Genomic DNA, 14562 nt, shown 5'->3' on the forward strand with positions numbered 1-14562 from the left:
ACTGGTAGCAGATCTCCAACAACTTGCTGCAGCGATCCCGTAGGATTCTAGTACCTGTAGTGAGGTGTGACCCTACCTAAGTGTCAGTGTGGCAGTCGTGCAATCTTACCCTAAATCAGAAGAGGACAGCGCAGAATTCATTTAGGTTACCCCAGTCCAAATGGGTGGGATGGTTTTATTTGAAGAAATGGTCCACACTCTAACACAGTTTTTTACTTTATCTGGTTACAATGGGACAGTTATACAATGTCTTACTCTCTGGTATTAATTATGAATTTAACGGTTTACATGTTTTCCTTTTTGTTAAAACTCCCTGCATATCTCCAGAGGCATTTCCTCACGATGACAGCGGGTAATACGACCTAGGGAGAGATTCCCAGTTAAGAACCCTGAGACCTGTTTTCCTCTCTCAGCTGCTGCTTTTATATCATACCAGCAGAAGCAGAAGCGAATACACACCAACAGACCCATGTATGTGGAGAAGAGTCATTGCTTCCTGGACATGTCCAGACTTGCCTCAAAAACTAAACTAAAGCTTACAGTAATATCCCATTGAGTCAGGGGCCTCCTGCTGTGAGAGTAAGGGTGTCTTCCCTCTGCTGAATAGTGACACCTTTAGTGATAAACTATATCAGACCTTACACTCTTTCATGTCAGTTTACCAAACCGTGTACATTTAGTATATAAGTAAAGAGCTTCGTGACATATCATGCATTTTACATTGTGGATTATATTAATGTTCGTTTTAATTATATAACCCAATATGGAAACCTCCTCAGTCTCTGGTTGTACATGTTGCCGGTTCTGGTCCTCCACAGTCCTCTCCATCAGCTTCTGTTTCTACATCTTCTGTTTGAAGAGGCTGTGAGGACTTACCCTCACATTCATGGTATTTCAGCGTAAATTGCGAAGGGAACATTCTGTTACAATATCTGCAGCATAATTTCGGCCTTTTGTGGACTTTCATATGTTTAGTCAGAGATCTTCTCCATGCAAATTCTTTACCACAAAGTGAGCAACTAAACTAGGTTTGTCTCGTGTGGATCCTCATGTGTTGTACTAAAGCCTCGCTGTCACTGAAACCTGAGTTACACACAGAGCAGCAGAAAGGTTTCTCCCCAAACTGACCAGGCATTTGAGAACTTTCAAGATTGGAAAAAGCGATACCACAAAGTGAGCCATCATTCGGTTTCAGACTTTTCTGAATTCTGCTGGTAACCGGCAGCTGGTGCTTTCGGTCTATTACTGTTCCACACTGAGAGCTGTCGAACAGTGGGTTAGAAGTGTGACAATGCGAGGGCTCGCCGACACACTCGTGGTTCAAGAGCTGCGACTCCAGCAGGAAACTTTTCTCACTGACTGCACAACTGGGTGGTTTCTCCTCTGTGTGGACACATATGTGCCTGGTCAGATTTCCTTCTGTTGCAAACCATTTACCACAACATGAGCAACTGAATGGTTTCTCTCTTGTGGGAGATGTTTTGTGCGTCAGCTGACTGTCCTCATATTGATCTTTACGCTCTGAGGGACTGAATGGATTCTCGCTGATGGAAACGTCCTCAGTTTCCAAATGGTTTGGACCTGAACGAGGATGCCTGGTCTGTGTGGAAAAACAAACACCATCACCAGTCCTGGGATCTGTTTGAACCTGGTCATCAGAGCAGCTGACTGCTGTCTTACTGGTCATATATCCTTTACTTATAGATACTTTTTTATTTCTTCGATAAGTGAACCCAGACTGATGCTGCCTGGTATCTTTCCAAAACTCAATGTCAACATTGTCATCAGGTTCTAGAGATGGTTCGCCACCTTTATCAGTCTCTGGTTGTAAATGTCTCTCTGGATCTGAGTTCCTGGCTGGTTCTGGTCCTCCACATTCCTCTCCATCAGCTTCTGTTTCCATATGTTCATGTTGTCTTTGATGAAGCTGTGAGGACTGACGACCAACACACTTATGATTTGTGACCGAACGACTCCAAGTAAATCTTAAGTCACAAACACTGCAGCTGAATGGTTTCTCTCCTGTGTGGACTCTCATGTGTAATTTTAAATTTCCTCTCTGTGCAAAAGATTTCATACAAATTGAGCAGCTGAATGTTTTATTTTCTGTGTGGATTCTCATGTGTACTTTTAAACTTCCTCTCTGTGCAAAAGATTTCATACAAATTGAGCAGCTGAATGGTTTCTCTCCTGTGTGGATTCTCATGTGTTCCTTTACATTTCCTCTCTGTTTAAAAGATTTCATACAAATTGAGCAGCTGAATGGTTTCTCTCCTGTGTGGATTCTCATGTGGTCCTTTAAACTTCCTCTTACTGCAAAAGATTTCATACAAATTGAGCAGCTGAATGGTTTCTCTCCTGTGTGGACTCTCATGTGTCTATTTAAAAATCCTCTTACTGCAAAAGATTTCATACAAATTGAGCAGCTGAATGTTTTCTCTCCTGTGTGGATTCTCATGTGTACTTTTAAACTTCCTCTCCGTGTAAAAGATTTCTCACAGACTGAGCAGCTGAATGGTTTCTCTCCTGCACTACGTCTTGATTCACTGACAGAGTCTTGTTTATTTCTCTGAGAGTTTGAATCTGGTTCTCTGGTCTCCTTCCAATCAGCACTGTCTTCAGTGTCTTCAGAAGAGTCTCCAGGGTTGTCCTCAGTCTCTGGTTGTAAATGTCTCTCTGGATCTGAGTTCCTGGCTGGTTCTGGTCCTCCACAGTCCTCTCCATCAGCTTCTGTTTCCAGGTGTTCAGCTGAGCTGCTGGCTGGAGGCTCTGCCTCTCTGTTCTCCTCAGTTTGATGAAGCTGTGAGGACTGACGAGCAACACACTTATGGATTTTTACCTTATGACCCCAGGTGAATCTCTTGTCACAAACACTGCAGCTGAATGGTTTCTCTCCTGTGTGGTTTCTCATGTGGCACTTTAAATTTCCTCTCTGTGTAAAAGATTTCTCACAGACTGAGCAGCTGAACGGTTTCTCTCCTGTGTGGATTCTCATGTGGCACTTTAAATTTCCTCTCCATTTAAAAGATTTCTCACAGACTGAGCAGCTGAATGTTTTCTCTTCTGAATCACTGACAGAGTCTTGTTCATTTCTCTGAGAGTTTGAACCTGGTTCTCTGGTCTCCTTCCAATCAGCACTGTCTTCAGTGTCTTCAGAAGAGTCTCCAGGGTTGTCCTCAGTCTCTGGTTGTAAATGTCTCTCTGGATCTGAGTTCCTGGCTGGTTCAGGTCCTCCACAGTCCTCTCCCTCAGCTTCTGTTTCCAGGTGTTCAGTTTGTCTTTGATGAAGCTGAGAGGACTGAGGTTTCTCTTCATCATCTTCACTCTTCACAGGGACAGGAGTGAATGTGAACTTGATGATATCAGCCTCCTCCAGCCCTTGAAGCTGCTCTCCCTCCTGACTGCTCCAGAGTTCCTCCTGTTCCTCTTTAATGTGTGGGGGGGGCTCTGGGTCCTCCTGGTCCAGACTGGAGCTCCACTCCTGCTGCTCAGGGGGAACCTCTTCTTTAACCACCACCAGCTGCTGGACGTCTGCAGGAAACAGGAAACACATATTCAGAGAAACTGTAGAGTATAAGAATTGAAAATCTAACCACGAGTAACACTTCATTAACTTTGCAGCCCTTATTCATTCCTTATTTTAAATGCTTGCCTATTGATTTGCTAAGTCCCGCCCACTCTGTGTTTCTGTTGGCTCGATTGTCTGTCAATTACACCTTTTTTCCAGATGCTCTGGAGAGCTTCAGGACAACAGGTGAGTTAGTACTGTAGCTGATCTAAATCATAGTAACAGTGCTTAGTTTGGACAGGGAGAGCGTGGGGGCGAAGTTTCTACTTTTCTGTTTGCAGATATGAGTTTCTACATGTAGGTTTGAGTCATTCATGCTAATGTTAGTTAGCAGGGTTAGCTCTGTATGTACTGGCTGCATGAGATGTTGGTCTGTTTTTAGTGATTGTTTTAGACAGTTGGAGGGGGCTCCTATTAAGGCACTGCTAGCTGTGCCCTTCATTCAACACGTAGAAAATAGGCAGGAGTTGTACTGTTGAGGAACCGGTGACCTACGTTTGCATGGCATAACTATACCGTAGTTGTGTATATGATATGACAATATCACCAAGGGGGGTCCTGTGTGGGTGGCAGCTCCTTCCCCAGCAGACCCAGTCCTCCAGAATTGTCCTAATCACAGAGTAAATGAGAAAAAAAAAAAATTAATTGATCTAATTATACACAGGGTGGCAAAATTATGATTGCAAAATGTAACTCAGCATTACAGACAAAACCATATTTAAAATGACGTACTGTTTTAGTTTAAAAAAGAAAAGAGAAGTGACAGTCACAGCTAGCATCCCTTTGACAGCACTCCAAAAACTTAAATCAAGCAAAAGTCTTCTGTCCATTTCTGATGGTCTTATTATTATGGGATAAGGATACATATTTCCTGGATTATTCGAACCACGCTCCGAAGCCTCGGCACAGTACTTAAAGGTAGGGTAGGTAAGAATGGAGAAACCAGCTCGAGTGCGCTAGAATTTGAAAGAACACAACCGAAAGAAATCGGCCCCTTCCTTCAGACTTCCTCACAGAGCCCCTCCTCCAACACAAACAAACGCGCACATGACCAATGAATTACCTACCCCACCTTTAACATCAGTATAGATTATGTTCCAAACCACATCAAGCATTATTTCTGAAACAGTATGGAGCTCAAACGCTTTCTCTCTTGCGGGTTTAGCACAAGGTGAGTTCCTTTAATATCCGGCTTCTTCACACATACTCCCTCCAGTACAGCGTTAGCTCTCAGTGTTAGCGATGCTTGCTAATGTAATCAGACCATATTACTCCCAAAACACGTTGCGCATTATTCTGATACAGCGATGTTTCTGATAGGTTGGGGCGGAACGTTTATTCAGTGTTTACCACGAGAACAGTGCCATTGTATGTATTAGTATTGTCACGATACCAACATTTTAGTTTCGATACCAAGTCAAGAATTGCGATTTCTTAAAAAAGGGGAAACTGTCTTAAATGTCATTATTGTGCTTTATTTCAAACCTGGAAAAATGTTTCAGTCACAACACAAACCTTTGAACAATGAGAATAATAAATACAATTAATTAAAGCAATGGCATTCAAGGTAAAATGACAAGTGCTATGATATTAGGGTCATGCCGAGTCAGATCGCTATCTCCTTAAGAGAGAGAGAGAGGGGTGTGTGTGTGTGTGTGTGTGTGTGTGTGTGTGTGTGTGTGTGTGTGTGTGTGTGTGTGTGTGTGTGTGTGTGTCAGAGTTCCCGTTAGCCGGTAATTACCGGACTATGACCGGTAAAATATGCTGAAGACCGGCAAATCTAAATCTCTCCGGTCAAAATAATTTCCCTTTAGCGCAATACCGCATCAGTTGCGCCACTTATGTGACAGACGAGAAGAGTCTGTGACAGACGAGAAGAGTACGTGACAGACGAGAAGAGTAAGTGACAGACAAGAAGAGTCTGTGACAGACAAGAAGAGTACGTGACAGACAAGAAGAGTACGTGACAGACAAGAAGAGTACGTGACAGACAAGAAGAGTACGTGACAGACAAGAAGAGTACGTGACAGACAAGAAGAGTACGTGACAGACAAGAAGAGTCTGTGACAGACAAGAAGAGTACGTGACAGACAAGAAGAGTCTGTGACAGACAAGAAGAGTACGTGACAGACAAGAAGAGTACGTGACAGACAAGAAGAGTACGTGACAGACAAGAAGAGTACGTGACAGACAAAATAATACGTGACAGACAAGAAGAGTACGTGACAGACAAGAAGAGTCTGTGACAGACAAGAAGAGTACGTGACAGACAAGAAGAGTGCGTGACAGACAAGAAGAGTGCGTGACAGACAAGAAGAGTGCGTGACAGACAAGAAGAGTGCGTGACAGACAAGAAGAGTGCGTGACAGACAAGAAGAGTGCGTGACAGACAAGAAGAGTACGTGACAGACAAGAAGAGTCTGTGACAGACAAGAAGAGTCTGTGACAGACAAGAAGAGTGTGTGACAGACAAGAAGAGTACGTGACAGACAAGAAGAGTACGTGACAGACAAGAAGAGTACGTGACAGACAAGAAGAGTACGTGACAGACAAGAAGAGTACGTGATAGACAAGAATAATCAATTCTAATGTCTACACTGAACGTGGAGAAAGAGATGGGTTGATTGTGCGTTGATCTGTTGGTAATGCCTCTGGGTTCCGGTGGGCATGTAAACAAATGCATAATGCTGCACTATACTTTGTGGCCTCACCCGGTTGCATAGCAACGCTTATTGTTTAGGTGTCTTTTAATAAGCAGGTAGTCATATCATTAGCTAGAACTAGCTAGATCTGATCGATATGGACATAAACGCGAGTAAAGTCTAATCTGACGGGAGAGAGAGATCGGCTGCTGCTGATCACCTGCAGCGGCGAGCAGAGCAACACACACTTCAGGTTAGAACATCACACGTAGCTATTTTAATGACCTCTCAAACTACCTAAACTAGTTATAGATATGTTTAGTTTTACTGTCGGGTCACTCATTACTGGATCCGCGAGCTGCATGATACTGACGGGCTGTCAGGAGAAGGAGAGAGCGCTCCGTTTATTATTCCCGTGTTTTTGTAAGTTACTGTACACTTTTGAATAATGTAGTTAATCTACTATAATTAGTTTGTTTAATGTCAAATCATATCAATTTGTTTTAAAGCTCAATAAATAACAAAGAAGACCTTTGACCGGCACTTTTCTACTTTTGTCCGGAAGATTTAAACTTTAACGGACATGTTGACCGGCAAAGAAATATTCTAATGGGAACTCTGGTGTGTGTGTGTGTGTGTGTGTGTGTGTGTGTGTGTGTGTGTGTGTGTGTGTGTGTGTGTGTGTGTGTGTGTGTGTGTGTGTGTGTGTGTGTGTGTGTGTGTGTGTGTGTGTGTGTGTGTTTTGAGGCGAACGAAGCAGCAGCAAAATAGGTCTGTCGAGTGTCTTCAAAGTTAGATCTGTAAGAAAGACCGTAATAAATTCAACGGTCCCCAAAGAAGAGCTCGCCGTTCTGCCTTATTTCAAAGTGGGTTATTGAACCCGAAGTTTGTTGCTTCGGGCCTGGAAGACTGCAGAGAGTCATCCCCTGTTTTCCTCGACTACGGTCTGGGAGCCGACAGGAAAGTTTGTATCAACTAAAATAGCAGCATCATCTGAAACAACAAACACAGTCTCTGAGAGGAGCTGACAGGCTGCAGGGAGTGGAAGCAGAGCGCTGAACACACACAGGAAATACGGCTCTTATTAAAACAACGTCAGTCTTAAAGTACCGATACTAATGAAATGGAGGAATCGTAACATTTTTAACAGCAGGGTATTGCGATACCTTTCTAATATTGGTGCACCGTGCAACACTTGTATGTATTATATATATATATATATAACAACTCTACTCTAAGTCCCTCTTGTAAACTGAATACACAGACACACAGCTGAGGGAGGGGATTCAGCTAGCCGACTGTATATGGAGACGATAGTTTGGGACGTGGGCACAACGTTGCCAGGAGTTCAATGTCAAGCAGCCCACTTTTTAGTAATGTCATCATGACCGCAGCAAATCTGGATCAGCTCCGTTGTACCCCAATTTTTACAGATGTGGGTATGTTTTATTTTCTGACATTTGTGAGTCTCCTTACACACCGCACATATTTATGTATACAAGACATCAAAAAGTGCATTTTGCATGATACCTTCAAGATAAGATGATAAAATCAAATGGATATACTTCAAATATAAGCACTTTTTTTTGCCCTACCTCCGAGCTGGATGAGCTGAAAGAAGAGGTTGTAATTGTGTCCCTAAGTTTAATAAACACTAAAACAATGCAACATGTCAGAGTCTAAAATAAAGAGCAAACGGCAGCAACATGTCAGATGTATCATCACACCGGACTGTGAGTTAAGCAGGTCCAATGTTTTCACTTTGATCTATTTATGCACTTAATATAAAGTATAAGTTATCCATAACAGAGTCGAGATCTCTGTCTGACATTAGGAAGCTTCCGAGTTGATTTCAATATAAAATAGTAAACGGCAGCACGTGCAACTTCACTAACGTCACGTGTTTATCCGTATTATTTAAATGCAACATGTTAATGCCCCTGGGTTTGACGTTAGGTATTAAAGGGGACCTATCATGCAAAATGCACTTTTGTACGTCTTTTCTACATGAATATGTGTCCCCGGTGTTCCAGGGAACTCACCAAGTGTCAGAAAACACAACCCTCTCTATTTTCCTCCATACCCAAATCTCTAAAAAAGGGGCTGCAACGGATCTGATAAAAACTGATCCAGATTTGAACACTTTACTGACGTCGACATTTCTCGCTACGAAGTACGCCGGGCTCGGTAGATTTCCAAGTATGCTGGACATTGGAACAGTACTTCGGCGGCACTCGATGACGTAGTATGCTTGAAATAGTGGCTCTGCAGCAGCTTTACTCGCGATTGAGAAACACCCTGTATGAGCCAGCCAAGGCGGAATATTACTGCCAAAAGTCACGTGACTTTTGGCAGTAATATTCCGCCGTGAGAAGAAAATGGTTTGTATTTGTAAAAAAAAGTTGTGTACTTGTAAAACCTAAGCTGAATTTGTCTCTGAAACATGATTTATTAGAACAATGTTATGTGTTTGTTTGATAGATACGTTTTTTCTTTGCAAAACTAAATGCATTAGTTTGTAGATGGTGTTTTGTATTTGCAAACTGAGGCATTTGTAAAACCTGTTTAGTTTGTTTGTGGAGTTATGGCAGGAAATTAGCTCCATACTCACCTACATGAGATGTTGAAATCTCGCGGGACAAAGACGCCCGCAGACTTGAGAGCGAGGCGCGGCGAGGCCGCGCAGTTTCTCTCCACGGGAACAGTAACAGTAACACTGACCCACCGACAAAGTGATTTTATTTTGGGATGTACACAATGCTTTTGGCAATGGATTTCTGACTATGCCATATTAGTTGAACCATTGTGAGACATGGTGCATGACATTTGTCTGACTATGCATGATCCCTGCATGGCTTGATGACTATGTAGCTTGATATTTAACATTGTTGATTCTTTTTGACAGGAGAAAGTTTTCCTGATGATGAGTCATAGGACTTTGAAATAACATTGTATGAGCAGATGGGTACTCTGAAGTATCTTACTTGGGGAAACATGGTCTCTATGGTTTTGAGGACAAAGTTTCCAGGAGGGGTATAATGGGTTTATTGTTCTTGTTCACGTGAATCTTTTAACCCTCACATGATCCAGAGGGCAAATCAAACAACTTTTTTCCTACATGGTCAAGCTCCTGATTGGGTTCTGCTAAAGACAGGTATGATTAAATATATTGTTCGAAGTTGAGATCTGATTGGCTTCAGCACCGTGGCTGAACAATTTTGCAGAATATGTTTGTTGTGTGCTTAGGAAATTGTGGGTAAGTAAAAACACAACACAAACAACATTTCATGGTTTCAAGAAGTTTAAAAATGATAGGTAAGACTCTAAGGCCTAGTGGTTGACTGTAGGCTGTTAACCCAGAATGCAAGTGCTATTTTCTACCCAGGTCAAAGCTGTCTTTCCCTTGCAATCTGAAGGAGGGAAGATGGATCATTCTGAGGCGGGGTTTAAGGAGCTGCGTCTGGAGGCAAACTGGAGTGTCAATGAAGGCAGCTGGATGACTACCTTTAGTTCCAGCTATTCTTCCACTGCTATTGTCTTATGGGTTTGGGTCAACACGAAGAACAAAACCCAAGATGTCTGAGAAGATTTACAGCCAAGTATATTAGTAATCTCAAACTCCAGAGAAGAAGATCTACCGTAAACTGTTCTTTTAAAGAAGTCTCAGTTTTCTGACTACAGTTCCGTCCAATTCAAATGGTAATGATGTTGCTTCAGATGTCATCAAGGGATTTTGCTATGAGATGAGACATCACAGCATGAAGGCTAAGATAGATATTCCATCTAAAGGCTATGCATGGAGATCGGAACGTGCACCCCCTGAAGAAGTGTTACTGGACAATATAACAGAAGCAGAACAAGTGTACGCCAGTTACATCTTGCTATAAGTGTTTTGGAACATTTTTCATTATGTATAATCAAGTATTAAATTGAATGTTACTTTGTTATTTGGTTATGTATGTAAGTTTGTTAAACTTGAATGGGACAATAGATTTTTTCCTCTTAAGCATACTGAGGGTTTTTAAATGATTTTCCATTTAAGTAGAGTAGATTAGCGCAAATTGTCTTTTCTTCCACTTTTTGTGTTATAATCAAAAAGGTGTTTTTTTGGCTATTTGTGAGTAAGGCAGGTAACCCTGTGACTTCTGCCTTGAGTAAAATGATTATTCATTGATAAATATTTTTCAGAAAGTCATTTTGGACTTTCCAGGGCGGATCTCAAAAGGTTATCTGTAAGAGTATTTATTGGATGATCTGGAAACTTAAATTAATAAAAGGAGGGAATGTTATATCAATCTTGGACCTAGTCATAGTAACTAGGTATGTTATTAAATTACAGTTTTCATAGAATAGCCTCTTTGCTAATTATTACGTTAAGTGAGCTGACGCCGAGCTCAGAGGAAATACAAAGAGGCTACATTTAGATATAATACAGTTAAAGCTCCCATGTCATGCTTTTCCGGTTATTACCCGTCCCCTTGTGTTATGAAGGTTTTTATGCATGTAAACGGTGTGCAGAGTCAAAACCCTCAAAGTACACCCTGTAGCGAGTAAAACTCTAACACAGAAAATACCTCCCCAAAACGCCTCGTTGGAGATACGTCACTGCCCATTTGAGTCTTCCATTTAGTTCCGGGTACGGCCTGATGTCATGCGGTACCCGGACCGAAATGGACCAATCCCGAAGAGCTATGGCCACACCCAGCGGCGCTGGCCGCACCCTCTGCCAGCCTAACATTTACTGTTGGAAGCTCTGGTTCAGTTCACAATCGATCCAGTCATGCCAATGCCAAGACCTGTTTCCTGAAATGTGAGGAGAAATCTGAGCTGTTTGTCCTACCGACGGAAGAACCACGACGAAGTCAGTGGTTGAAATTTATTTTTAACACTGTTCCTTCAGAGGTTCGAAGAACCGGCATTTCACAGACGAAAGCTTCCAAAACATTGCCCAGTTTGAGGCCGGATATGCACAGCTTGTTTGGACCGTTTGGAGCAGGGGAAGATCCGGGTACACAACCTGTAAGTTTTGCATTGTTATTTGTGTATTTATCAAACAAGACTGTTTAAATGTGTAAACTGTGTTGGACTGCTAAGCCATTGACACAGTGCTAACTGTGCTAACTAAGTTGCTAGCGTTTCCATATATCAACTCTAATATCAGCAGATGGCCTTGCATACATGTATCTCATAGCAGGAGAATGTCTGCATTCACACACAAAATACCTATTGACAGTATACTCCGGGTGATTTGCCGTGCGGTCAGTCGCGAAACGTAATTACATTATAGCTGGCGTAGCATGTATGCTACCTATCTAACCCACGGAGCTAGAGCTAGGTTTGGTCGGAAAAACATTTTTGTTATGCTACGTTGCTAGCGTTTAAATATATCAACTACAATGTCAGCAGATGGCCTTACATGTTTGTCATGGCAGGAGAATTGTCATGCCAGGCACACGGCACGGAATACTCATACAGTATACTCCGGGTGATTTACCGTACATTGTGACAGTACATATACTGCATGTATAGCTAACGAGGCTAGCTGTCTGCTAGCGCAAAACAATGTATTCAGCAAGTTACAATGTATGACCGAACGTAGCAGGACTACCCGTATAGATTGCAATTATAAACACGTATTGCTAGCCTAATATGAACCACTAGATTTGTTCATAGTAGTTTTATTACACTCCATTAAGTGTGCCTTTCCTCCAAGCTAACGTTCATATCGTGTTAGCTACCAAGGTAACACAAAGCTAGGTTAGCATATTAGCAGGCAAGCTGTTCATTACACTCCTACCACAACTACTACTAACGAATCATAAAACACTAAGTTTCTCTAATATTTGTGATTTGCATTTGATTTCGTCCAGCCAGATCCTGGCGGACAATACATGACGGGGACGGGACTACTACTACTGAGGCCTCGTGCTAAAAGTCACGGGCTGCGCCCAGGCAAGATGCAGGGAGGAATGGATGATATACCGTGTATATATGTATATTTATGTTCATTTTGTACATTTCTAAAAATAAAGTTGAATGGAAATACTTAGTAGGCCTATCCTTTCTTCCCTGAATTATTTGCTCCTATAACGTATCATTCATATATAGCAAACCATGATTTGATTTCTCATCAAACAGTAGTAGTTTATTACAGGTAAAAATAACTTACTCTTTGTTATGACCGGCTCGTAGGCCACAACGGAAAGGCAAGGAGACATACACGAGTTTACAAAACCACGGCAAATTTATTGTGGTAAATGCAGAGATAGGTGGTCGAGGGGAGAGGATCGCCGAGTTCGTCCTTCTGCAGCCGCTTTGGAGAGAGACTCCGGGCCGCTGGGATTAATAGCACCGGCTACGGAGGTGTCCGTGATCGCGCTGATTAGCCTCTTCAGCTCCACCCCACCGTAAGACAAAGGCCCTGGGGCCGTCACACTCTTCTATAACAAAGTTGTAGGTTCAGTTCGGTTAGTTAGCGTATAAAATATCAGCTTGTACCGACGCCATTATTACACTGATGTTCCCCGAAAAAAGCGGGCGGAGCCTCTCTGGTGGTTGACTAATCATGAACAGACGTGGCCGAGCTGACCAATCGGAGCACACTAGGCTCACAGGGAGGGGGGGGGCAAGAGCCCAACGAGTCGTTTAGTGGAGAGAGTGCAATACTGCTGAATACACATGCTTGACAGAGATGCTGTATGCGAAACCAATGTGAGTTTGGAAAATTGCACAGTATAAATCTATTTTAGTATACCTCAACAATTATGATCAGTGGAAATGGCCATGACATGGGCCCTTTAAGGGTTAGTTAATGTAAGAAATGTATGTGCATTCATGTGCAGACGTATATATAGTTTGTTAATTGGATAATTCATATCCTGCAAGACTCCTAAAGAAGTCATGAGATGATGACCTTTCGACATCTGGAACATGTCCAAGTTTAGGAGAACTGACAATGTGTGTGCGTTAAACATGGTTAGGGAACATGTTCGTGTGTCATTTAGAAAACCTATATCTGCCCTGTGTTTTCTTGTGTTCGTGGGAGCATTTCTGCGATTGGTTGCTGTTGAAGCAAGGTAATGTTTCCCCATTGTTGTTTGGTGGTGCGCAACTAAATAATAATGATTAATCTCAACTATTTCTGTGTTTGTGTTTCATTGATTCCTCTCTGTTTCATTCTTTCCTGTTGTGAGCACTGGATTGCCACAACAGCTCGACTACATGAGACGTTGAAATCTCGCGGGACAAAGACGCCGGCAGACTTGAGAGCGAGGCGGAGCAGTTTCTCTCCATGAGCTGCGGAAACGAAATGCTTGATGGGGAAACGACTCGCTGGTATATCGAGCTGAGCGCTCATTGGTGGGTTTTACCCCGTGCTGGAGATGAAACTCTCCAATTGGCTCGGCAAAAGTTTGTTGTTGTTTTGTGTCAGTTTTACGTCACTTCCATTCAGATTTTTCATCATTGTTCCACAATGTTTATCATCATGACATTAATATCTATATATTTTATACTATACGGCACTACTTACCGTTTTCATACTTTATATATCTTAGCATATTCATACACACTGTTCATACTGCTCACATGCTACTGTGTATAGTGTATTCATACCCCTCACTGTTTATTCATCATTCAATTAATTCTATATTTTATTCTGTAGATTGTGTACATTACTTTTCACTTTACTGCTTGTTGCACTCCTGGTTAGAAGCTAAACTGCATTTCGTTTGTCTCAGTACCTGTAATCTGTGCCATAACAATAAAGTTGAATCTAATCTTGAGCAGGAACAAATGTATTTACTTAGTACATATCTGACATTAACGATTAAACACATTTGTGCATTCTTTATAAATGCAAACTGGTCAAGACCACTGACGGAAGTAGTTTTGAAAGTAATAAGTGGTTTCTGTCTTTGTAATGTAGGATTCAACCCCCCTTGTATTGATTTGTTTTAAAATGAACAGACACTTGAGTCATTCATTTGTAGTGATATAATAATTATGGGATTTCTATTGCATCCACTTCATCTGCAACAAAGAACGCCAACGCAATTTCCGCCATTGCAAACAGAGTCAAGCCGACTCCGACCTTTCCGACTTCAGGCGAGCTTTTTGAGACCTCCCCCGGCTGCAATCGGCTATTCTCGTCAACTTTCGAGGCGAGACGCAGCCCATCTCAAACAAGCCTAATGTTTTTTTTTTATGATTGGCCGACGTGACGTGACCAGTATGCGTGCGCAGCCAGAGAGTTGATTGAAGTGCACCTTCCTACCAGACATGAATGTCTACGTCTCCGGTATAACAATAAACGTTGAATATAGCACGTCATAGTCTGGAGTATTGATTGTA

At 42.2% G+C, this 14562-nt stretch overlaps 1 protein-coding gene across 1 annotated transcript; it reads right to left on the bottom strand.

Moving 5' to 3' along the window:
• Window positions 1-1024: 1024 nt before the first annotated feature.
• LOC117486616 (zinc finger protein 32-like) lies at window positions 1025-3564 on the bottom strand. The gene is made up of 2 exons (XM_034135120.1): window positions 2743-3564; window positions 1025-1383 (listed from the first exon to the last, which is right to left on the bottom strand). Exons 1-2 carry the CDS (start codon window positions 3551-3553, stop codon window positions 1025-1027), a joined length of 1170 nt encoding a protein of 389 aa, XP_033991011.1. The 5' UTR covers window positions 3554-3564.
• Between the last annotated feature and the right edge of the window lie 10998 nt (window positions 3565-14562).

The sequence above is a fragment of the Trematomus bernacchii genome, unplaced genomic scaffold, assembly GCF_902827165.1.
Source record: "Trematomus bernacchii unplaced genomic scaffold, fTreBer1.1, whole genome shotgun sequence".
Lineage (NCBI taxonomy): Eukaryota > Metazoa > Chordata > Actinopteri > Perciformes > Nototheniidae > Trematomus > Trematomus bernacchii.

What these genes read in the sequence shown, in the direction of transcription:
- LOC117486616 (XM_034135120.1), bottom strand. Translation starts at nt 3,553, where the DNA reads ATGTGTTTCCTGTTTCCTGCAGACGTCCAGCAGCTGGTGGTGGTTAAA. An exon ending in AGCCAGCAGCTCAGCTGAAC is followed by an intron (nt 1,384 to 2,742) that starts ACCTGGAAACAG and finishes GTGTCCACACAG; the next exon opens with AGGAGAAACCACCCAGTTGT.